This window comes from Schistocerca gregaria, chromosome 8 (assembly GCF_023897955.1).
Source record: "Schistocerca gregaria isolate iqSchGreg1 chromosome 8, iqSchGreg1.2, whole genome shotgun sequence".
Taxonomy (NCBI): domain Eukaryota; kingdom Metazoa; phylum Arthropoda; class Insecta; order Orthoptera; family Acrididae; genus Schistocerca; species Schistocerca gregaria.
Window position 1 is genome coordinate 194,787,210 of NC_064927.1, and position 27,151 is coordinate 194,814,360.

The 27,151-nt window shown below is 40.7% G+C and overlaps 1 protein-coding gene across 1 annotated transcript; it reads left to right on the forward strand.

The window, feature by feature from the left end:
- Positions 1 to 27,151, forward strand: LOC126284530 (uncharacterized protein CG3556-like). The gene is made up of 5 exons (XM_049983528.1): positions 1 to 145; positions 6,528 to 6,597; positions 16,903 to 17,092; positions 19,725 to 19,879; positions 24,898 to 27,151. The coding sequence occupies exons 1-5, from the start codon at positions 74 to 76 to the stop codon at positions 24,957 to 24,959; spliced, it is 549 nt and encodes a 182-aa protein (XP_049839485.1). The 5' UTR covers positions 1 to 73; the 3' UTR covers positions 24,960 to 27,151.

Consider the following 27,151-nt stretch of genomic DNA (forward strand, 5'->3'; position numbering starts at 1 on the left):
TGCGCCGCTCCAGCCGCTGCGGTACCAGTTATCTGCGTGGTAGTGAAGGACACGGCTGCAGACGTCGCAGACCATGTCGCTGGCGTCGATTTTGGTAATCAGCAGTTGCCTTCTCTCCGTCCGCGCCGGTCCGCCGGCGACAGAGGTGAGAAAGCCGTCGTGGTCTGGAAAATTCTTACACAGACTAGGCACACCGGGAAACTATTGTAAAATTTTTACTATTCACATCCGTCTAGGATCGCAAAATTGGCATCATTATCGGGTTCGACTCATCGCCAGCAGATGATCTGTTTAAAAAGAAGGAGATGGGAAGAAGTAAAATATTAGGAAACTACACTACTGGCCATTAAAATTGCTACACCACGAAGATGACGTGCTACAGAGGCGAAATGTAACCGGCAAGAACGAGATGCTGTCACATACAAATTATTAGCTTTTCAGAGCATTCACGCAAGACTGGCGCCAGTGGCGACACCTATAACTTGCTGACACGAGGAAGGTTTCCAACCAATTTCTCATACTCAAACAGAAGTTGACAGGCGTTGCCTGATGAAACGTTGTTGTGATGCCTCGTTTAAGGAGGATAAATGCGTACCATCACGTTTCCGACTTTGATAAAGGTCGGATTGTACCCTATCGCGATTGCGGTTTATCGTATAGCGACATTGCAGCTCGCGTTGGTCGAGATCCAATGACTGTTAGCAGAATATGGAACCGGTGGGTTCAGGAGCGTAATACGGAACGCCGTGCTGGATCGCAACGGCCTCGTATCACTTGCAGTCGAGATGACAGGCATCTTATCCGCATGGCTGTAACGGATCGTGCAACCACGTCTCGATCCCTGAGTCAACAGATGGCGACGTTTGCAAGACAACAACCATCTGCACGAACAGTTCGACGACGCTTTCAGCAGCATGGATTATCAGCTCGGAGACCATGGCTGCTTTTACCCTTGACGCTGCATCACAAACAGGAGCGTCTGCGATGGGGTACTCAACGACGAACCTGGGTGCACGAATGGCAAAACGTCATTTTTTCAGATGAATCCAGGTTCTGTTTACAGCATCATGATGGTCGCATTCGTGTTTGGCGACATCGCGGTGAACGCACATTGGAAGTGTGTATTGGTCATCCCAATACTGGCGTATCACCCGGCGTGATGGTATGGGGTGCCATTGGTTACACGTCTCGGTTAGCATTGACGGCACTTGTGAATAGTGGACGTTACGTTTCAGATGTGTTACGACCCTTGTCTGTACCCTTCATTCAGTCCTTGCGAAACCCTACATTTCAGCAGGATAATGCACGACCGCATGTTGCAGATCCTGTACGGGGCTTTCTGGATACAGAAAATGTTCGACTGCTGCCCTGGCCAGCACATTCTCCAGATCTCTCACCAATAGAAAACATCTCGTCAATGGGGGCCGAGCAACAGGCTCGTCACAATACGCCAGGCACTACTCTTGATGAACTGTGGTATCGTGTTGAAGCTGCATGGGCAGCTGTTCCCGTACACGCCATCCAAGCTCTGTTTGACTCAATGCCCAGGCTAACAAGGCCGTTCTTACGGCCAGAGGTGGTTCTTCTGGGTAATAATTTCTCAGGATCTATGCACACAAATTACGTGAAAATATAATCACATGGCAGTTCTACTATAATATATTTGTCCAATGAATATTCGTTTATCATCTGCATTTCTTCTTGGTGTAGCAATTTTAATGGCCAATAGTGTAAATTACAAATCAGATCTTCTATAAGCAACCATATATACGCAGGGACTTCAGAATGTAAGTTACACATGTCGTCCCACACCAACTAGGGGACCATCAGACCTGTTAATTGCGGATTGGATCAGATTTAGGTATGTTATAAAGGGACCTGTTCTGAGTACAAGGGTAACGGCTTTTCATTCGATTGCCCGTTGTTCCCTACAGTATCAGTGTTGAAGTTTAATGCGTATCTCCTCTATCTGTAATTATAATTGTGCTTCGAGAGTCCGAGTGTGATGCAGGAGCTAAGGTTCACGGCAACGACCATGGCGGTACGGTTTCAAACACTGCCCATGTACCCTTTCTCTTTCACTTTAATCGTACAGAATATCATTGAGTAGTATGCGGCATGCAAAATTATTCGAAAGTAGTACGTATTAAAAATTCCAAATAATTGTATAGCTACGGAATGATTCCAGATACAGATGAAAGTACTCACCCATAATTTTCACGTCGATTATGTAACCAGTATCGATCAGACCCTCTGCAAGTACCAGTCAACCTATAGAATAAGGAGCGAAAATAGATTTGAACAAAATCAGTCATTTCTTCACAGCACAGCACACTGTAACTCTATCAGGAAAGATACTCTAACACGTTCTCTTACGTGTGCAGGAATCGTTCGGAAAATTAAGTCGGATTGCTCAAAAAAGAGTTAACGACTTGACTCATAAATTTAAGAAGTGTAATTGTGACTTGTGCAACATCTAGGAAGTTTACGAAAGTACTGCTGGAATAGTTTTTAAAGTCTGCAATTTGGTGTCAGATGGTCATTGTATTGGAGGCATCATTGAGTCTTCTATGTTTGGGTAATGGATTGAGAAGCTTCTACAGGATGCTTCTTGCAATAAATCAAGGCCCCACGTTTGATAAATATGTCAGTGGTGTCGGGTGATTCTCAGAACACTTTTATTTAGAAGCGAGGTCCATTATCTCTTTGAATATGGAGTGCCTGGCGCACATTGTTTCCTTGTTTCGAGTTGAGTTCGCTTTCGATCTCCTCGTCGGTGTACTCTAAGTTGATCTTTTTGATCACTACTGTTGATGCGAGGGGTCGGCATGGAGGCTGGGGTTGTTTAGGCGGAGAGTTTGTAAGGGTTGTAATGATAGAATTGCCTCCAAAAGAGGGATAATTTGGACGATGGGTGAATGGGAATGAGGATCGTTAGTTTTAATGATGATGGGTCGGCATGGAGGCTGGGGTTGTTCAGGTGGAGAGTTTGTAAGGGTTGTAATGATAGAATTGCTCCAAAAGAGGGAATAATTTGGACGATGGGTGAATGGGAATAAGGATCGTTAGTTTAAATGGTGATGGAATTTCTCATAGGGATGAGTTGCTATACTTGCATTGTTTGTATGTAGCGCTGAATGTGAGTTAGTAGGAGTGTCTTTGGATTGAGAAATTTTGGGTCAAATCTACTGACCAAAAGCGGAAAGGAATGTACTGGGTGTTGCTGTCGTGAGATGTTTCGACCTGCATGTCAGCAGTATCTGGGAGTCGCTGGCACTCGGCCTTTTGTTAGGTTTAGTGCCAGTTTTAGGCTGGATGTGGAAGGGAGACTGCTGAATGACTGGGTGTAGGAAATGTTTACCTGCTGGTATCGGCATAAGTGCCTTCGCTAATGTTGTGGCCTGCAGTGTCGGGGCTGCTCCAGGTGATAGTGTGACTGTGGCTGCTGCTGTTGCTGGTGTGCTGCGACTTATGACGCTACTGGCCATGATGTGGCTGCTGCTGAGAGACCTGGCGTTGATGGAGCTGCTGCTGTGGCCTGGGCTGTCAGCGGCGCCCCTGATGGTGCTAAAGTGTTATTAACAGACTCTGCGAATGTTTGAAAGGTAGTTGCTGACCAGGTAGCTGTAGACTGCGGCTGTTTTTGTTGTGTCAGCAGTTACGGACGATGTCATTCTGATGCGTTGGTCATCGTGTAGCAATCTGGCGATGGCGGTAAGGTCCGTCTGCGACAGAACAAGCTGACCTCTCGGCGACGATTTTGCAAGCACTGTTGACGATGGGTGTCCTGGAGGTGATGACAGTCTGATGCAACAACAGAGCGGTTTTGACTAACAGATTCAAAATCTAGAAGAGTAGGTAGCTTCTAGTGAGTCAGTTACTGCGAGCTAAGGGACTCCAACCTTTACTGTGAATGAGAAGAGGTGGTGGTGGTTAGTGTTTAACGTCCCGTCGACAACGAGGTCATTAGAGATGGAGCGCAAGCTCGGGTTAGGGAAGGATTGGGAAGGAAATCGGCCGTGCCCTTTCAAAGGAACCATCCCGGCATTTGCCTGAAACGATTTAGGGAAATCACGGAAAACCTAAATCAGGATGGCTGGAGACGGGATTGAACCGTCGTCCTCCCGAATGCGAGTCCAGTGTGCTAACCACTGCGCCACCTCGCTTTGATTCCTATACACTAGTGGAAGAAGCTGTTTTCGTGATCTGTTGGGGTATAGAGGACGAGGAGGAGGGGTGTTAGACAACCTCATTGATGTTTGCTTTATTTCTTGTCATTTGTGGAGCTAGGCAAATAAGAAACGGGCAACAGTTGTGGCATAGCGCTGTTTACCTGATGTCTTATGGCGACTGAGATTTGCCAGTACTCTGTCTGTGTTCGACTGCTGCGACCTCCAGGGCTTGCTACGTGAAAGTTACTGACCCACAGCACTGTTAGGACCCTATCACACTGAGACGCCACGGCAGGTCTGCGGGCCGTTCTGCTGGTAGCGCTCAACGCCTTGCAGCCAAGACGCTGGAAGCCTATACCCATCTTCTCTATTCATGGTAGCGGGTCCCTTCACTATTTATATCGACTTTATAATCTTCCTCCTCAAGGTAAGCGGCTGTGTCACCAGCATGCAGGGTTCTTGAAATGTATGGACTATTTGTTTGCTACAATCATCATGTTCATCTGAACATAAATACCCGTGTACTAATTGGTCGCTCTTCTTGCTTATATGCACTAGTTCACACTCGCAGCCGATTTCGTAGACTCCAGCAGTACAGGGTTTGTATAAAAAGTAACGAGACCGATTTTTTGCTGAGGCGACTGTACTTCGCAGTGCGTGCTCGCCTGGAGGAATTGGTGGTGGGGGGTGGTTCGTCGAAAACGAGCTGCGTGCCAGTCGCCTGCCGGCTCTTGTCTCAGCAGCATCGTGCGTTGAGTGGACATGTCGCAAAGCCAACAGTCGTGGCGCAACATGCAGCAAACGAACAAGCAACTTTACGCCATCAAATTTTGTGTGAAAGTAGGAAACTCGGATACGGAAACGTTGGATATGTGTCGGCCACCGACACTGGACACCAACCGTTGGATGAGTGTCAGGACGATGACAGACAACCTCGTACTTGATAAAACGAGAGTGCACTAAAGAATTATCGATAAGGAAGATCTGCGCCAAGATGGTCCCGAAGATTTTGTCAGATGTTCATAAGCAAGCACGTGTGGACGCCTGCCAAGACAATCTCCAGAGCCTTGAAGCTGATCCGGAATTTTTGGATAAGATTATCACCGGAGACGAAACCAGGATGTTTCAGTATGAACCTGAGACAAAAAGCATGAGTGTCAAATGGCCACTGCAGCATCTCCATGTCCAAAAAGGCTCACATGAGCAAATCGAAGGTGAAAGCCATGTTGATTGTGTTTTTCGACGTCAGGGGCGTGGTTGATCATGAGTTTGTACCCCAAGGCCAAACTGTCAACAGTGCTTTTTATTGTGAAGTGCTCAAGAGACTGAAAGCCAGCCATCGTCGATGATTCGAAGCTGCATAATGACAGCGTGCCAAGTCACACCTGCTTCATGGTGGCCAGATACCTAGCCAAGAAAAGGATTCCAACGATTCCGCAGCCCCCCTACAGTCCTGATGTGGCATCACCCGACTTTTTTTTGTTCTTCAAACTAGAAACTTCATTGAGAGGACACTGTCATGGGACCCTGAAGCGGTCCAAGCTGCCCCAATGAGGGCTTTGAAGGCCATTCCGGACTCAGTGTTCGTGGCAGCCTTGGAAGCGTGGAAATCTCGTTTGCAGCGCGTTGTTGACTCTCAATGGTCATACATTGAAGAGTACTAAGTTTGGAAATTTGTGGTAAGGTCTAATGGGACCAAACTGCTGAGGTCATCGGTCCCTAAGTTTATGCATCCCTTCATCTAATTTACGCTAAGACAACACACACACCCATGCCCAAGGGAGGACTCGAACCTCCCACGGGGGAGCCACGCAGACCGTGACAAGGCACTGCAGACCGCACGGCTAACCCATGCGGCAGTACTAAGTGGCTGTAGCGACATCTGCAATAAATTTTGATTCACAATCTCAGTCTCATTACTTTTTATACAAATCGTGTATGTAACTTACCGTCTGAATGTTTCATTGAGCCAAGAACATATTTTATTTTGTGCTGTCTTGTAAAATTGCCTTCACTGTTATTATTATTCAGACTCACTTGAAAGTAGAAATACTATCGTACTAAGAAAACACTGTCTTTTGTAGCACACTAGACTGCAAGGTAGAGGAAATAAATAAACAGTAGCTCTGTAGTATCTCATAGAATCCCTGATGTGACGTGTCATCGCAGTCGTCGGCGTGAAATAGTATCCTATACACAGGTAACACAGTGCTGGATAGGTCTCATGGATGCAAAATTCTTCCATAGTTTGTGTAGGAGAGTATTCATTCCAAGTAACATGCTATGTAGCAAATGTTTTGTCAGGAGATATATGTTATGTGATGTAATGGAGATCTACATTGTGGTTGTCCACAGGTGCAGGGTAATGATAATGGATCCGCAAAATCGAGGGGACTGTCTGATGCCACAGCAGAGGTGCACACAGGTAGGTTTACTGTCTCGGCTATCATATTTGTTCTTGATACACAATTCGTACAAAATAGCTTTACTAACGTAGACAAAAGATCTTATGGATCATCTATACAGAACGATTCTTATTAACATTTAAAAAAAGGAGGCCACGTATGTGATACTGAGACAATTAATTTAATACTAGACACATGGGGCGCAAACGTCAGGAAATACCCCTAAAGTGGATGACAAATACTGAACGTAATACTTCACATCGAAGATATGGAGGAGACCTTCGAGTCTATGCGTTGGACGATGGAGCGATGCATTTCTTGCAGTCAAGCAAACGGTGCAAATTTCGAACACCTTTCGTGAATGTGACCTCTTGGAAACGTAGAAGTTATAAAAATATTATCCTCGCTGTAACAAAGCAAAAGCTGTTCTTTTGTTTGTTTGTGTCCTTCTGTCCCCCCCCCCCCTTTTTTATTTTTTTTTTCAGACGTTATTCAGTAAAGAAAATGTTTTTGTTGTGCTATACTTTGCAATAAACCAGCAAAGAGTGCGCAACTGGTAAATAATTTAACAAATCAGTACCATAATGTAAACACATTACTGTCTCACGCAATGAAAACAATACTACCTGCCAGACGCAAGACTCGGATCCTGGGCCACAAGCGCTAAATCGCACACGTAGGCGCAGAGCCACACCGACGTAAACACCTCACTTGTAATTGGATAATGATGTGCGACAGACCGATAGATTCAACAGCTGCCCGTGCTGTCATCTGGTGATGTCACATACTGAACACTTGTCATCCGCTTTTGCGGTATTTCCCGGCATTTACAGCCCACCGTGTCTTATATTAAATTACTTGTCTCAGTATCATCTACGTCGCTTCAGAGGTTTTCAAACGTTAAAGAGAATCACCCTGTATGTTGAAGAAGTAACACATTATACTGTAAGGGGATCTAAATGTCTCCACATCGGGTTCCAAAAATGCAATAAAATGGATAAGGAAATCGACATGCAATTGCAAATGGGATGTCCCCACGCCTACCGCCAACATTTAGTAAAATTCAGATTAATAAATGTCAAGCAAATGGAATAAATGAAAATTAATAAAGCAGGGGCATATGTATAAAAATTATAGTCATGTACAAATAATCAATGCAACTATCAGAGGGCACTGACAAGATACAGTGATTGGGTATCTAAGGGGGGAAGAGAATAAACTACTTTATTTCACCATATGATGGAATCAGTGACACATGTAGGCGTGGGCGACTGGTGAGATGTCGGTGCTACGAGTTGATCTCCCTCTCGTGGTGTCACATAACCGTTGATTGACAATAGGCAGCAGGGTGGCGTTGTCCAGAAGGCGTGACATGCCGGAAAGCCGACTTTTTGCCATTTTCAGGCAATTCGAGTGTCATGAGGAAACTTTCAGTTAAGCATGCAGCACAGAATATGTTGGGTGAATATTTACATGCACTCTAAGAGCATTATTCTGGCGATGTAGCTGATGAGAGTAACTAAATCGATAAAAATCGAATTAGAGGCAGCATAGACTGCTCTCTGAGTGTTACCAACTTCAGCGGTGCAATCACAGGTATGAAAACGGAAGAGGCAAAATGAGCTAATTATCACTGGTATGCTACGTGTACCTAAGTTTAAAAAAACGTTATTTACTGCGAGATAGATGCATGAAACACGACATACGCAGCCAGCTAAAGCTTGTGCCACTTTTCACTTCCATCCCTGTTCACGCACTCCCTCATAATATTCGTGATTAATAATATGCACTCATTTCAAAGAAACTGCCACATTCACTCTGTGAACACCAGACGGAAAAAATGACTTGCACTTGGGTCACATTTCTTAAACCGTTGTAGATACAGGTATGCGCTATTCTACAGGCGAATATTTCATTTTCAGTGGACTTTCTGCAGAACTGAATACAATGATACACTCCAGATTTTCAAATTTAGCTATGTCGGCTTCCTCCCGCAATACCGCTTTCATTTCATACAGAAGTTACTCACGGGGGTTTAGAGTCTTGCACTGCAGATATTTTTTGTTATTGTCTGGTCTATTAAAAATCTTCCTGTACATCTACATCGATACTCTGTAAATCACATATAAGTGCCTGGCAGAGAATCATCGAAACATCTTCACAATTCTCTTTTATTCCAATCTCGTATAGCACGCGGAAAGAACGAACACCTATATCTTTCCGTACGAGCTCTGATTTCCCTTATTTTATCGTGGTGATCGTTTCTCCCTGTGTAGGTCGCTGTCAACAAAATATTTTCGCATTCGGAGGAGAAAGTTGGTGATTGGAATTTCGTGAGAAGATTCCGTCGCAACGAAAAACACCTTTCTTTTAATGATGTCCAGCCCAAATCCTGTTTCATTTCAGTGACACTCTCACCCACATTTCGCTATAATACGAAACGTGCTGCCTTTCTTTGAACTTTTTCAATATACTCCGTCAGTCCTATCTGACAAGGATCCCACACCGCACAGCAGTATTCTAAAAGAGGACGGACAAGCATAGTGTAGGTAGTCTCCTTAGTAGGTCTCTTACATTTTCTAAGTGTCCTGACAATAAAACGCAGTCTTTGGTTAGACTTCTCCACAACATTTTCTGTGTGTTCCCTCCAATATAAGATGTTCGTAATTGTAATACCTAGGTATTTAGTTGAATTTACGGCTGATTTATCGTGTAAACGAAGTTTAACGAGTTCCTTTTAGCACTCATGTGGATGACTTAACACTTTTCGTTATTTAAGGTCAATTGCCACTTTTCGCACCATTCCGATATTTCTTCTGAATCGTTTTGCAGTGTGTTTTGATAATCTGATGACGTTATTGGTCGATAACCGACAGCGTCATCTGCAAAAAACCGAAGACGACTGCTCATATTGTTTCCCAAATTCATTCATTCATTTATATATTTGTCCATTTGATTCATTACATACTTAAACAGTACATTGAATATAGGACAAGTCAAAATTGCGAAAGGATCAGAAACACACACACTCACACACACACACACACACAGAGAGAGAGAGAGAGAGAGAGAGAGAGAGAGAGAGAGAGAGAGAGAGAGAGAGAGCACGATAAAATTAATTACAGATAACAATCATAATTTATAAGTGACAAATATAGAAATTCGAACTTAACCATTATTATATAATCATTGTTTACAAGGCTATTTTTTGTAATTTAAAAATTCTTTTACAGAGTAAAAACATTTTTCCACTAGAAATGATTCAAGATTATGTTTTAAAAAAAATTATGTTGTTGTGATTTTAAATCACTGCGTAGGCTGTTATGTAGTTGAACTGTTATCTGTGATACACTTTTTTATACAGTGCTGTTCTACACTGTGGCATGTGGATATTATTTTTGTTTCTTGTGATGTGACTGTGTATATGCTTATTTTGTTGAAGATGTCCAGTTTGGTTTAAGAGATACTCATTTGCAAACAGGATACACTCACATATGTAAAGGCTCGGTAGGCTCATTATTTTCATCTGGATGAAATGTGGTCTACATGTTTCCAGTTTTCGTAGGTTGCAGATAGCCCTGATTGCTCTTTTCTGCATCCTAAAGGTCTTTATGCCGGTGGCTGAATTTCCCCAGAAGATGAGCCCATATCGAAGTAGTGCATGGAAGTATGCATAATACGCCTGAATAACTGTTGACTCGCTTGCACTTTTATTTAACACACGCAGAGCATAACAAGCTTTTGAAAGTATTTTCTCAAGTTCTTTTATATGACAGTCCCATTTTAAATTATCTTGTACCCATAGGCCTAGAACCTTAGTGTCAGTAACCGAGTTCAATAACATATTTTCAAGGTATGGTACTGTAACAAAGTTTTGCACATGTGGAGAAGAGTGGAAATTCATAAAGACAGTTTTTTCTTTATTTATTATTATTTTATTTCTTTGAAACCAGCTAGTAATTTGGGACATTACAGTATCTATTTCTACTTCCAATGAGTTTTTGTCAACAGCTGTTAAAATCGTTTATATAGATAAGGAACAGCAAATGGCCTGTAACACTACCTTGGGGAACGCCAGAAATCGCTTCTGTTTTACTCCATGACTTTCCTTCAATTACTACGAACTATGATCTCTCTGACAGGAAATCAAAAATCCAGTCACATAACTGAGACGATATTCAATAAGAACGCAATTTCACTATGAGCTGCTTGTGTGGTACAGTGTCAAAAGCCTTCCGGAAATCCAGAAATACGGTATCTATCTCAAATCACTTGTCAATAGCACTCAACACTTCATGTGAATAAAGAGCTAGTTGTGTTTCACAGGAACGATGTTTTCTAAACCCATGTTGACTGTGTGTCAGAAGACCATTTTCTTTGAGCTAATTCATAAAATTCTAACACAATATATGTTCTAAAACCCTGCAGCATATCGACGTTTACGATATGGGCCCGTAATTTAGTGGATTACTCCTACTACCTTTCTTGAATATTAGTGTGACGTGTCCAACTTTCCAGTCTTTGGGTACGGATCTTTCGTCGAGCGAACAGTTGAATATGATTGTTAAGTATGGAGCTAATGCATCAGCATACTCCGAAAGGAACGTAATTGGTATACAGTCTGGACCAGAAGACTTGTTTTGTTAAGTGATTTAAGTTGCTTCACTACTCTGAGGACATTTACTTCTACGTTACTCATGTTGGCATCTGTTCTAGATTCGAATTCTGGAATATTTCTTCGTCTTCTTTTGTGAAGGCATTTCGGAAGGCTTCGTTTAGTAACTCTACATTGGCAGCAATTCTTCGATAGTATCTCCATTGCTGTTGCGCAGAGAAGGCATTGATTGTTTCTTGCGGCTAACATGCTTCACATACGACCAGAATCTCTTAAGAGAATCGTATTTGATGAAGAGATGTGTGTCTACGGTTATGATATTGAGACCAGGGTTCAGTCTTTACAATGGGCCGAGCAATGTTCTCCAAGGCCAATAAGAGCTCGTTAGGTCATGTCAAATCTCCGAAACATGCTGATAGTTTTCTTGGACTTTGAAGGATTATTTCATCATGAAGTCGTGCCACAGGGACAAACTGTTAGTCGATGGTGCTATCGGGAAGTGTTGCGATGCCCGCGAGAAAATGTGAGAAGGAAGCGTCCTGAAATGTATCGATACATTTCATGGGTCTTGCGTCACGATGAGGCGCTCATTCATCCCTGTTAGTGCGTGACTATAGCACAAGAAACAAAATCACTGCGCCGCTTCACCTGACCCCTGCTGACTTTTTTTTTTATTTCTAAAGTTGAAAACCCCCTTGAAAGTACAAAGATCTGCAACGATAGACGAGATAAAAGAAATTTCTAAGACGGCGCTCGCGCGAAGCAGCAAGAGGCATGCCAAAACTGCTTATTTCGAAGGAGACCATGCACCCATGCACACAATAAGTAAAACTTAATTGTAGAAAAATTTTGTGGACAAAGTTCCGGAATTTTTTGAACAGGCCTCATATATTGCAGGATACACCACATATACGGTTCTTTTAAGTTACTGTTGTAAATGACATGAAAAGACTCCGATCATTCGAATACTTCTGAGCATGCCCAAGACGGCAGCTCTGAGGCTACTTTGTGACTGGCTGTTTCATTTTCATGCCCTCTAAAATTCTAAGCTGTGATCGGCTGTTTCGTTTTAATAGTATGCTGTTATTGGCTGTAGAGGGGTGGGACAGGAGAGGTACAGTGTAAGAGGAGGGGAGGGGAGGGGCATTTCGTGAAGTGCCACATGATGATGATCATGTCACTGATAAGGGAGGGGTGGCTTGTCAGTGACTGATAAGAGTGACGTGGCTTGCCACCATCTTGAATTGTGCACGTCAGGTTGATAGTAGGGAAAACGAATGCTCGATTTCGTTTTATTGGTAAAATTTTGGGAAAGTGTGGTTCATCCATGGAGGAGACTGCATATAGAATACTAGTGCGATCCATTCTTGAGTACCGTTCGAGTGTTTGGCTGGATTAAAGAAAGACACTGAAGCAGCTCGGAGATGGGATGCTAGATTTGTTACCGGTAGGTTCAATCAGGATGCAAATATTATGGAGATCCCTCTGGAACTCATATGCAAATCCCTGAGAGAAACACGATGCTATTTTGCGCAATTCTGCTAGACACTATTACACAAATTTAGAGAACGGGCATTTGAGGCCGACTGTAGAATGATTCTACTGCCGACAATGTACATTTTGCATGAGGACCACGAAGAAAAGATACGGGAAATTTGGGCTCATATTGAGGCTTTTAGACAGTAGTTTTCCCCTCGTTCTATTTGCGAGTGAAACAGAGGAGGAAATAACCAGTAGTGGTACAAGGTACATTCCGCCGTGCAACGTATGGTGGTTTGTGTATTATGTACGTAGATGTAGATAAACTATGCGATCAAAAGTACGTGACACGCCCAAAAACATAGGTTTTTCATATGAGGTGCATTTTGCTGCCACCTACTGCCAGGTACTTCACACCAGCGACCCCAGTAGTCACCAGACATCGTGAGAGAGCAGAATGGGGCGCTCCGCGGAACTCACGGACTTCAAACGTGGTCAGGTGATGGGTGTTACTTATGTCATGCGTCTGTACGCTAGATTTCCACACTCCTAAACATCTCTAGGTCCACTTTTTCCGATGTGATAGTGAAGTGGAAACGTGATGGGACACGTACAGCACAAAAGCGTACAGGCTGGCCTCGTCTGTTGACTGATACAGACCGCCAATAGTTGAAGAGGTTCGTAATGTGTCATAGGCAGACATCTAACCAGACTACCACACATGAATTCCAAACGGCATCAGGATACACTGCAAGTACTACGACTGTTAGGTGGGAGGTGAGAAAACAGATTTTATGGTCGAACGGGTGCTCATAAGCGACACAACTCGCCGGTAAATGCCTGAAGTCGCCCCGCTTGGTGTAAGGAGCGTAAACATTGGACAGTTAAACAGAGGAAAAACGTTTTGTGAAGTCACGAATCACGGTACACAATGTGACGATCTTATGGCAGCGTGTGGTTATGGCGAGTGCCCAGTGAACGTCATCTGCCAGAGTGTGTAATGCCAACAGTAAAATTCGGAAGCTATGGTGTTATGTTGTGGTCATGTTTCTATTGGAGGGTGCTTGCACCCCTTGTTGTTTTGCGTGGCACTATCGCAGCACATGCCTACATTGATGTTTTAAGCGCCTTCTTGGTCCCCGCTGTTGAAGGTCAATTCGGGGATGTCGATTGCATCTTTCAACACGAACGACCACCTGTTCATAATGCACGGCCTGTAGTGGAGTGGTTACACGAAAATAACATCCCTGTAATGGACTGGCCTGTACAGAGTCCTGCCCTGAATCCTAAGAACATCTTCGGGATGTTTTGGAGCACCGACTTCGTGCCAGGCATCAGCCTCTCCTCAGTGCAGCGCTCCGTGAAGAATGGGCTGCCATTCCCCAAGAAACATTCCAGTAGCTTATTGAACGTATGCCTGCGAGAGTGGAAGCTGTCATCAAGGCTGAGGGTGGGGTAACACCGTATTGAATTCCAGCATTACCGATGGAGGGTGCCACGAATTTGTAAATCATTTCAGCCATGTGTCTGGATACTTTTGATCACATAGTGTATCTAAGGGACGTGCCCACCAAAATCGGAGCCTCCACCTGCACAGTCCAATGTGCATATTTGTTTTCTAGTTCTTAGTGCCTTCATAGATGTGTGGAAATAATAAATGAAAGTTTGAGTGATCTATGGAGAATGGAGAAGTAGTTTCACATTTATGTGTATAAATGTTTAAAAAATGTTGTAGGTCTCACTTATTAATACTTAATATGAGACAAAAAATTAGATCAATCAGATATGCAACCTCAGTTTTAATATATTAGTAGTAGTAATTTGACTTATTTAGCGGTCAGTTTTTCAAGGATATTGGACAAGGTATGGTATTACAGCTGAAAAACGAGAAAACATAATTCATTTAAACAGTAAATTAGGTAAACCATGGAATACTTAATTCAGAATGACCAGATGGGAAGAACAAACTCCGTTCTCTCGAATATAAGGCCAGTAAATAAAAATAAAAAAGGCAATCTCCTTTGATGAATCATTAGTGTACAGGACTGTACTGTTTATACATGCTTACAAAGAAATTATTTCTCAAAGTGAAATGGACTTGTTTTCTGCTTTGTACAGCGCAACCTCTTATATGCTCGCCTGAAACAATGAGTCATTATTCCTCCATAATAGTACGTATTTGATTTTAGAAAGATTGCATGGTGTTGGCATTACCTCTTGCATAGCTTTCATATAAGGTGCTACAGAAAGGTAGCTGTTAGACTCCGAAAGTGAGTTGTGAAATTAGAAAGATGTTTTATTACTATCTCTCTTACTATACAGCTAACCTGACTCATGTTTTATGGTCCATGGTCTCAGTTGCCAGCTGCCAGTCTAGCACTATCCAGGGGTAACAAATATTTGATTTTCAGTATTTCCTGTAATTATTCACCGAATTTAAAAATTTATAATGCTGTGATATTCTACTGTTTGAGAGATAAAATCTTATGTTAAAAGTATAATACAGTAAGCTATGTATTACAGTTAGAAACTATGTAGGCCTATATGTCTTGGGCAGTGTAACTCATGGTGTAACAATTACCCACAATATATCCTCCAGTATTTGTGAATAAGAGCATTTAGCAACTTCCAACAAGCGCTTTTCCTTGTTGACACCCTCACAAAATGATGAACAGAGAAAAGTTCATTTACTCTTTTTTTGGTGTTCATGCAATGAAACTTGAACATCAGACATACCATTTTAATTTATTACGTCCTCACTACTAATGCCTAATGCAATGCATATACCAATAAATGTATCTGTAAAATTCTGTCTCTTATGATTCACAGATCAAGAGTTATGATGTCATAAGCATTTAGATGTTTAAAAAACTAGACATTGCTCAATATGGAGTGCTTTTACCCACACTATACTCATCCAGTGTTTGATAATGACAGCACTTAGCGACTTCCAATGATCTTTAAAATCTTTCCTAAACTTTTTGTCGCTCATATGCTTAGCATTAAAATTTAACTCATTGACTGATTTGTAAGGCAATCAGATGTCTGAAGCTGTTTTATACATGGCAGTTCGATTCTATAAATAATCGGGAGTTTAGTGGTTTACTTATATTACATTTTTGACCATATCCGTATTTTATGAAATGTAATTGACATTTCATTTTATTGAATGTTTTGCATAATCGATACTTTTTAGCAGCTGTTTAAATGTGTTCCTTTTAGTAACGAATTTGAGCAATTTATTCTGCAATTTTATTCTTTGGTAGAAGATGCTGGTTTCAACTTGTTCTTTCTTGGTAAGTGCAAGTTAAATCTAGATCTTGTTTTGTGGCCATAGGAAAGAGTTATTTGACGAATAATTACCAAGGTTATTTTGTGTGTGTAACTAATTGGTAAATAATATACTCACATGGCGTAAAACCCTCAATATTTTGAGCAGCTTTTAACAGTGGACCTCATTGCTATTTTTTGTTGCTATCCTTGTAGCCCTTTTTTTGTAGCTTGAACAGTGCTCTCATGTTTTGTGCATTTGTTTACCAGGCTTCCTCAATTAAGTACTTAATTTTCATATGAATAGCTTGTCAGTAAAAGGCGTTGGCTATTCCACATTTATATAATCTTTATGATTACTCTGCAATTCACACTTAAGTAGGGTACAGGGATCATAGAATCACCTTCAAATTATTTCCCTATTCTCGAATACATGTGGTTAAAATTGACACTAGTTCCTCTTATTTCATGTGGAAGTCAACAATAGATTTTGGCATTCAGAGGAGAAAGTTATTGATTGTAAGTTTGTGAAAAGGAAAACAATAAGCATTTTACTTTTAATGATTGCCACTCGAACTCACTTACCATAACTGTGACGCTGTCTCCCCTATTTAGTGATAATGCAAAGCAAGTTGTCCTTTCTTTAACATTTCTATTGTTTTCTGTTAGTCCCATCTGGTAAGGATCGCATACGATGCAGCAGTACTCCACAAGAGAACGAACAAGTGTAGTATAGGCAGTTTCTTTTGTGGATTTGTTGCACCTTCTAAGTTTTCTCTGACTAAAACTCAGTACTTGGTTCGGCTCCTTCATAACTTTTCATATGCAATGCTTCCATATTAAGTTATCCATAATCTTATCTCTAAGTATTTAATTAGATCGATTATCTTTTACTTTGTGTGATCACACAAAACTATAATGACGTAGAGACATTTGTACCTGACTTAATTTCGTTAAACAGTTGCAGATCGCCTCAGAGTGGCAGACATCATTGGCGTGGACCATCGTAAGGACCCGCACGTGACCATCACATATTCCATCTGGGTGGGAACGAACGTATCGGAGAAGTACACCCTTTTACTTCACCCTGTGCGCAACACATCCTTCTATGACGTTATGATCCTCGCCGCTTCGATAGACGAGCATTATCAGTGAGTCTTCAGAAAATTCAGACAGAGAATACGACGTATGTTTCTTAGTTGTTGTAACAGCTTGTAATCTTAGTTTTATAAATTGAAACGCCTTTTTTGCGGCAATAAAAAGGTGTTTCAATTTATAAAACGTATATTTATATACGTGCTGTGGGTTGTGGCCAAACAAACTAATTGCACTGGTTAATGATTGAATCAGAGATTTCGCCGAAGTGATTTTTGATTTGATAATGTCACTGTCTCATCGTGACACAGTATTCAGAAAAAATGTCCCCTCAGCAACTTCTTGCAATGTGTAACACCCCTTCATTCTTTGACATTAACGAAGTCTCGTTACGCTTTGTTCAGAGTATGTACTGTTACCTGTTTTTTTCCATGCCGAAGATATTGAGTGATTCTGTCAAATGGTGACGAGATTAACGTTTTGAAGTCTGGTGTAACTGACCGTGAGTGTATCGGAAAGTACTCTCTTACTACCACTGGAGAATACACCGTCTGTCCTAAAAATTCAGAGAGTGATTAATTTCTGACATATAAGCGACGTTAGTGCAGTAATTACGCTGGTAGCTTGAACTAACATCTGTAAACAACAGACGTGCATTCGACCAGTCAGTTGCGAGAAGGCTGTGTCAAGTACTGAACGTGTGGCTATAGTGTGTCAACTTCGTTGTGAAACAATTTGCAATGAAACATATCTAAATAAGGCGTTCAATACATTCTATAGCACGATTTGAAGAAGAGAAAGAGATGTGCAAATTATGTCATGCACACTTTGACTCCCAAATAAAAACAAAGATGTGTGGACATATTCCAAGATCTGGAAAAAAAAATCACTTCAGGTGAGGAGACTTCGTGTCATCAGTACGGCTGTACCACAAAATGACGAAGTGCAGAAATTTACAAGAGAGGTCAATGCATTAACAATATAACTGACATCCAAGTCAAAGTGATGTGTGGGTCGTACAATACCCCAAACAAGCACCTCTCATACAGCTTTACATAGTTGTATGATCGACAATGTAAAACACCTGAACTACCATCTCACCTTGTCTCTGTTATTTATTAATCCAGTCTCGAAACTGTTTGGGCTTAAGGATACAACTATTGAGACAAGGGAATTGACTTGCGATACCTCTAAATGTACCGAAATATCGATGCTGCATCTGGGTATTCAAAGAGTCTTTATAAGCTGGATTCGTATAATATCGACGACTTCTACCACCCGAACACCCTTGCTACTTATCATTTACCACTTAGTTTTGCTCTACAGGACATACCGTGTTCCAATAGTTGCATGCCAAAGTCTGTACAACAAATACTCTATTTGTATGACAAATATTTTTCCACTGCATACGTTATTGAATCCTAAATACTACCCTAATTGTAGAAACTGATACCTCATCACGGGGTATATACAGAATAAAAGAACAGATTTGTGTGTTTCACAGTGTTGTGCAAGCCTTTCAATATGAAAGCGCTTGGGAGAGTTGCATATTATGAATGTTAAGTGTATATGTCCAGTGTAAGTGACTGTAATGATTGTCTGTAGAGTGCTATATCATGTCTGACTTGTTGATAACAATGAAAGAAGGAAAAGACTAAAACCTGATACCATTTCACAGACTGCTTCTCTCCAATAGCACTAAGTGGGCAGTTGAACTTAACATCCCTATCATATGGACAGATCACTACCAATAGTGTCATATACCTTCTCTCCATGAGACACTGTGGAAAGATCTTGAATATAGCACAGAACACTTGCACAAATAATTCGCCTCCATTTCTGAGCTTTCTCATGTATCCCTACGTAGGGGTGCTCGACTCAGAGATTGTAAATTCGAATCCTGGTGGTAGAAGACATTTTCACCATCCGTACTTGGCTGGCGAGGAGAGGAGAGGGGGTTGTCACCAGACTTTGCCCCAATCCGCTTAGTTAAATTACAAATCTTTCCACTGTGTCTCATTTACTAAAAGCATATAACACTGTTAATGATTAACAGTCCATCAAATGGGGATGTTAAGATCAGCGACATTCCTGCTTCTAGTCAAAAGAAGTAGGCCATGTGCCATGACGCCATACTATCCACACATCTGTTACAGTGACCTACTCTCACACATACACTCAAGACACAGTTTTCACACATTGCTGGAAAAGAAGCAAATATGCACAGCCTTTCCAATAACATGACTGAACCTACCTCACAGGGTCTTGCAACCAACAACCACATATGACTCTTTCATTCTTAATTGGCGCAATTATAACTGCCAAAAGCCTCATTCCTCCACTTCTGCTCCCCTTGTCACTCAAACACTTGCAGTGAAAGTTTTTTCTACCACCAGGATCTCAATCGAGAGTTGTTGCTCAAGTGTGTATTAGTGACCTCGACCATGAAGCTGAGTTGGGATATGCATCGATCCTTAAATAAATGCCTTGTTTGCACACCGCAGTTAAATGTCTACATGATACGACATCTCTTATAATTTTATTTGTGGTATCATCTTGAAGATGACATATTTACCTAATATTAGATTCCAAAGAGGAAACATTCTTCTGGTATCAAAACAATGAAAATATTCCTATTCTGTGAAGGAAACTTGGACACAGGACTGTAGCAGTGGAATTAATTCACAGGTTTGAGGCTACAGAGTGGCCCTACGGGCACTACATCACGATGCTGGCTGGCCACAGGGAGGACCCTGCCAATTACCTGTTCTGGCTGATCTACCAAACACCACAGCTGCCTGACCCTGCCAGCCCACCTGGCAATGAACTCCTCACTCCTGTTGGTATGTCCACTGCACCTGCAATATTCTTGCTTACTTTACCAACTGTATGAATTATTTAGTTAATTTGAAGTCTGTCAAAGGCATTGTAACATCAGAGGACACCTGATACCCTTAGAATACTGTACAGCTGGCTGTTCCATCGCAATGGTAGGTAAAGAGCACACATGTGGGCGTTGACACCAGTGCCTAATAGAGAAATGTTGGAGCAGTCTGCTGCATAGGATTCCCTATCTATTCAAAATGTGCATCTTTTGGAAGTGGCATGTTCCCTGCCACATGGCTGAAGTTATGTCCAGCGGCAGTGGTGATACAGGCAAACAACTTCATGGTCATATCAAGTGAATTTATTTAGGCATGCAGTGTACTGTAAGCAAAGTCTTTTGATATATTGTCTACCCATTTCTGTACCCAAATCAATCACTGCAAGTAGTCACAACGTTATTTGATAATATATGAAAAATCTATCTCCTCACTAGGACATGGAGAACTATCATTATTGGAAATCTAAAGTACTTGAAATCCATGTAGTGGTTTACTTCCTGAAGCTACAGAACACAATCTCCTCATTTCCGAGGAAACGGCTCTTTATCACCTATGACTTTTTCAAACAATCCATCCCAGCATTTGCCTTAGATAATTTAGGGAAAACAAGGAACCTAAATCTGGACGACTGGATAGTTTTGAACCACTGCATCTTGTCACCCAGTACCCTGATTGAAAAGCTTCCTTCCTTCCTTAGGGTTTGCGTCACATTGACAAGGCTCATTAGAAACGGTAACAGAAATAGAAAGTATTATGCCACGAAACACCAGTTAACTATTTATGAACTCAGTGGTGATAACCCACATATAACAAACATTAAGTGATTGAACTATCATTTTGTTTGAAACTGATCTCCGCTATCAAAATCAGTATGAGGTGTTACCTGCTAAGGACATGGATACACTCTTGTATTCCATCATTTTTCGTGAGTGCATCCAGGATATTATTAATTCTTGTGTCGATGTTTTGGCTGACAACCTTTCATCCATTCTCAATGTGAGACACTAAACCGTGGAGTAAATGCGCATGTATCATGAGCGAATAACTGTGGTAAGGTATCAAGACTAGCAATGGTAGCTGCAAATTTTTGATATGTGACAATTCGTGTATATTATAAGTGATTGTGGCTTAGCAGAAGTAAAAAGAAACATGCTACCTGTTGACAATACAAACAGATTTCCATTCTGTGCAATAAGAATTGCTTTAGCTACTTTCAATTTCGGATGAATCCATCCAAAGACAAATAAGGTTTGTATTACATTGAGCTGCTACCACTCAAGACTTCATGTGACTCTGAATCACATACAGTAAATTCGGTGATAAATCATTGAGCAGCTGGTTAGACCCATCTTTAGATATGGGTGTAGAGTTGTGGTGCTTAACTGAGATGTCACTAAAAATCGAATTAAAAATGTGTGCAAGTGTGTAGTCTCTCACGTATCTTACTAAATCTAAAATTATGCTTGACCTCTTCATTAGCCAAAACAGCAGTCAGCTCCAAAAGCAGGTCAGTGTTGGTATTTGAACCATACCAAGTGATACAAGGCTACACCTTGCGCAAATAGGCAAAAGTACTACATATTCATTGATTACAAAATCGTCAAGCAACTACTGGAATCAATCACGACTGTCAAATGTCTAGGAAAATGATCTCAGAAGGATTTATAGTGCCATGGAAATCTATTTATTTGAAAAAAGAAACTGTCAGGGTGAATTTTTTTGGCGTATAATAAGAAACTGTCCTTTATCTTTTGAGGAAGTTGGCAAAACGACCAAAAACCAGAATGTTTTTCTGACAACTTTTTATCCTGATCACATTGTATTGATGGAAGAAAAGAAAAGGGCTACACGAAATTTTATCAAGTTTTCTTCATTGGCATAAGAGTGCCAAAGAAACACCTAACAGACGGCAGCTGGAGCAGCTTCAAGAAAAAATCTATGCATGGTTCTAGAAATTCCACAGTGCGAGAGAATTCTACAGACAATACTGTAGCTGATAAAAATGGGCTACCAGCTGATGCAGGAGGGCTGTATTGAAGGATCTATTCTGATGTTCACATGACATAGCTAGAAGCTAAAAGAGGATGGTCCACGTGATATTTGAACTCCACTCCTCGTACATGTTAGACACAGTCTCGCTCCATCTAGTTCAGTCCAGTTATCGATTTCAACGACAACGACATCGACAAATTTACGTGGATAGCGCAGGGACTATTTAATGGACACGTCACAATAAACCCACAGACCCTAAATATCAGATCCATTTACACAAAAAATGGGAAACTATGTAAAGAATTTCGATTAAATAATCAGTAAAAACAAAACCTGGGACATTAAGACCTGCCCACAACTGTAGGTTCTTTGAGTGCTCTGTGAGATGGTTCATTTTCAACTACAAAAGGTGAAATATGAGATCACATTATTACATGGATGAATAAAAAGATTTACTGAAGTTGAGATTGTCCTTTGCAACAGGACAGTGTAGAATATTTACAAATGTTATTGAGTATGAAATTATCACTTGATGGATACAATCACAAACTGTTCTCCTAGAGTACAATGTTCAACTTTAATTAAAGTACATGGTCTTCCAAAACTTCAAGATCTCTGTTCATTCATGATGTTGTTGACTCTGAAGCTGAGCTAACAAATTGGGGCTTAGCTGTTGAATGCTTCACACTACTCGTACATTGACCTCAGTGTGAGGGCACTCCTTTGCTGAGAGGGAGGCTTGGTATTCTGGAGCACCTTCCATATTGCAGCAAGCTCTTGCTAATCTCTGTGGTACTGATTTGCGCTGCTGACTTTGATGTAGTAGCGCGATCTCTAGATGAAATCACACAGAAGTAGGTCGGTCATGTAGTTCACATATACTGATGGCCTCCAAAATTGTAATATCATGAAGGTACATGTAAAACACCTCAAGCATCCGTACGAAATGTACTACATGCTTTGATATGCATCACTGCAGCCACATAAAATAGCTAGCTGTAACATCACCTGCATTCTCTGTGTATGAAAATGTTATGCAATGATTTCCTCAAATTGTGTTTGAGTGTTTTGAGAACATCGTGTTACACATAGTGTAAAAACGAGAATGTTTATACCTTGTGTTGGAATGCAGAGTGATTGGGACACAGCCTATTAATAGTGTAGTTTATTGTTCTGTGATATTTCTGCTTGTGTTGGTCAGACACCCATGACGGTCATGAAAATGTGGAATTAAGGGGCTCAGAAGACCCATACTCAACAATCCCATGTGACTAGTGCCCAAGAAGAGAAATATATGGTTTGCTCAATTGTGCAGATTATACAGCCATATCACATTACGTGAGCAAGGAAACAGGCTTGTTTGCAGCAAGTCAAGTATTCACACAGACAGTTCGACGACGTCTAGACCGCCGTGGACTGTTGGCATGGTGACCATTGTCTCAATTTCCCTTGGCGAGACAGTAGAGAGAGGATTACATTGGATGCATCCATGTATAAAGGGTCTGAGGACAACTAAAATTGCCAGACTGCATGCATTATCACATGTTAGGCCAACACTTTGCATGATGGTATAAGATGCCACTGTATACGCAGTATGAGCATATCTCTTTCATGTAGTTGGTAATTTGGAGAACATCCATTACATTCCAGGGACATTAAGTCTGCTGGCCAAGGCTTGTTTTCTAGAGCACTGTGATATTATTATTTAACAAGATAAAGCAAGACTGCATATAGTCCATGCTGCCCTGTCCTACCATGGAAGACTATTCAACTGCTGCCCTATCCAGCACTTTCTGCAAATCTCTCACTCACAAAAAAATATCTGGCCCTGGGCTGCTGAAAGGCTGACACTCTCCAGCCACTACCTTTGATAAATTGACGAACTCTAGCATAAAGATGAAGCACATATCCTTATGTGTCATTGACCACTTATTCACCTGGAGGTCTAATTAAGTTAGAGGCATTCTTGCTGCATATACCCAGCAGCAGAACCTGATTTCACATATGTACAGAGATATGACCTTTCGAATGCATTGTCTCTATTTGCATTACTGTTTCGTTTTTATTTCACAGTAATGTAATTTCATTTAGTTTTATTATGATTGTTATTTTGCTCTCTGCTTCCCTAGAGCCTGAGCTCAGTTATGTTCATAGTTAGCGCAACACTTGTATTCTGCAGTTTATTTAACTTGAGTTCTGGGTCTTGAACAATGTTTTGGTTAAATGAGCTTTTGCTAATATTTTGAAGCGTCTGCTGTTTTGCAAGCAAAGCTATCCGATTTCTATTCTTTTTGGTGGGGAAGCGAGAAGGTCGGTTGTAAACAAGCACATAAACAAGACACAGAAGAGACTTATAAGCAAACAGACTTGCTATTTGATAGGAATATGTTTTAATTCCTAATAGGAAAACACCACTAGTTTCCAAACAAATGGCTTTATTATGCCAGAGATTATCGCTGGGGAGACTGTAGAGATTTCTCACTGTTCATACAGAAATTGAGTGGAAAATGTACACATGATCGCCAAACTGTGTTCTTCGTATTTTCCCCAGCTGCATCCGCTATTACTGCCATTCCGCCAGTGTAACAGTTCTATGATCTCTATTCTCTCCTTCCGTTCCCTTCTGAAATGAAACTCAAAGTGATGAATGCACTGAAATGAAATGAGAACCTGTCATTTGATAGGTTAATTTGTTCCTTTACTGTGTTGTGAAAAACATGCCATTCATGTATATTTAATAACACCATTTACTGTTATTACAGTTGTGGTTACTTCTTATTTCATAAAACGAACAAATAATTCTGATTCTCTAAAGAAGTGCCTCCAGTGTGTTAAAATCGCATGATGTGGAAGAGTATGGAAAATCAAAGGCATACCCAAGGGAAGTGTTGTATCAGATGACAACTTGTTCCGTTTGTATGCAATAAATAAGTTTTGCAAATTCCAATCATAGAGTCTAACATATTGATTTTTTTCTGTTCTAGGTGTGGACAGCTTGTATGTTGATGAAGGGGACAACTATTTGTTCTGGCTCAGAAATCTGTAACTTTCCACAGAATGGCTATAAAATGTTGCATCCAGACAGTCCCAATAAATGCTTGTCCTGCAGTAATGACATGATTAGTATTATGTTATGTAAAAACTTATGCATATATTACATCATGTAAATATTATATTATACAACATATTATGTTACGTAAAAACTTCATTTTAAAGTCGTTATTCCATTTTCTTCCTCCTTCTTTAGCCTGAGTATCTTGATAGCAAAGTGTGTCCATCCTTGCCTGTAGACATGTAAAACTGCAATCAGATCAAAACTGAAAATTGTCCAAGCAAAAACAAATTATCTCTTTGTTACAACTGTTAAGAAACAGTAGCTGTTAGGACAACAATGTACTCAAAATAGTGGTAAAAAGTTAGATGTACTTCTAAACAGAGCACCAGTAGTGTCAAAGGTGGCAAATAGACTCACACTCTATTCTTACAGATTTTAACAATGGGTATTAGCAGGCTGCTCCGATATAAATAACGTTATATTTGCAAGAGTAATGATGTTCTCACTCTGTATTGCACAGTGAGATGTGGGAATACTTCTTGACAACGTCCTCACTCACCTACCTATATTTTCAAGGCGAGATGCTTCCTCCTCAGTGGCACTATCGATGCTGGAAATACTATAATGTTCAGGTACAAGGCTACAATTCAGTTGCAGAGGGTTGGCTGCTAGTAACTCATTTCTGCCAGTGTACAATTTCTATTCTGAAATATTACTTTAACTGACTGTAATTCTCATATACTAATAATTTAAACATATTAGAATCTCTTTTATAGCCCTCTTACACAATTCTAGCGACCAGTTTTTCTCGAGTATATTTATATTCTGCCTATTGTGATAATCAGTCACTTCAGTTTCAGATATTACGATAACATTTCTCAGGTCTGTATAGAATGCTCAAGACAACACTTGCGAGATTATTCCTTGCAGTTCAGGTCCCTGTACAATGCATATGGAATGGTCAACATGACATGGCAGGCATTCACAAATATAAATCACTTCTGCACTAACTGCTTTAAATAAACATGCAAGTGCATTGCCTGTCTCATTCCATGACGTTCTTGTACACCCACTGACGATTAATTACCTCATCACTGCACTCAGATCTATGCTCCTGTGAGTGAACTGACTACTATGGAACTTCCCAGCTACATTGCGTCAGTAGTATTCTACCACCAGGTGAAAACAGAAAAATGTCACACTGGAGGTGAACTATCGATAGTGCTGTACACTAAACATAGTTCACAAGTTACACACTAACATTGCAACAGGTTAATGCCAATTTACACTGGATGTCAAGCCACATCACATTATGGCATCATCACATCAAGATGTTACATGCCAGTTTGCTTAGAACAAAGTTCTGAGAAATGAAACAACATTTCAAAAAATCGATATTTATATGCTAGCGAAAATATATACACACAAATACATCAAACAATAGTTCTAAGGGAACAGACAGAGCACACCTTACCCATTACATTTTTCCCTTATTTAACTATTTCTATCATAAACAACGGTATTTTTCTTCTTCATTAGAGCTGAAGTTCTCATTTAAAGCGTTATACACTGAAAACTGGTTCATCAACGTAACTTTTTATTTATGTAACTGTGGGCATCAGCTCTGTTATGTTATTGTAAAAGCTAAATAATTTTCGGTTTTTAGGTATCTGATCCCCCTTTTGGAAGAACACTCAATGCAAAAAGTATCCAAATCGTGGAACATTTCCGATTTGCCACAAAAACAAAGCACAATAATAAAATAAAGATTAAGAAGAAATAAAAGCACAAAATCCACTTCTATGTCAATGAAGCACGGCGAAAATATGTTAACTTCCGATGTTAGCAGATGTCGACACGGCCTTTGTTAAAGCAACCATTTTAAATACATTATGGAATGTTTTGACATAATGAGACATGACAGCCAATGTGAATTAGCCTTTATAATGTAATTGCTGCATGGAGAAAATCTATTCTGTCCAATCAAGAATTTGAATTCTATTGCACAAAAACGTCTTGCAGCCTATAGAAATATAACATGGTTTAACTAAAATTCCCTGTATTTTGCTGATATCAACAGTCTGACAGTACTCAATGAAGAATGTACATTAAGCTAAAAATGTAAATCTCCTGATGTTCGATTTCTTCAAGTATAACAATTTACAATAAACTTATTAGATTTA

What these genes read in the sequence shown, in the direction of transcription:
- LOC126284530 (XM_049983528.1), top strand. Translation starts at nt 74, where the DNA reads ATGTCGCTGGCGTCGATTTTGGTAATCAGCAGTTGCCTTCTCTCCGTC. An exon ending in TCGATAGACGAGCATTATCA is followed by an intron (nt 17,093 to 19,724) that starts GTGAGTCTTCAG and finishes ATTAATTCACAG; the next exon opens with GTTTGAGGCTACAGAGTGGC. An exon ending in TGAACTCCTCACTCCTGTTG is followed by an intron (nt 19,880 to 24,897) that starts GTATGTCCACTG and finishes TTTCTGTTCTAG; the next exon opens with GTGTGGACAGCTTGTATGTT.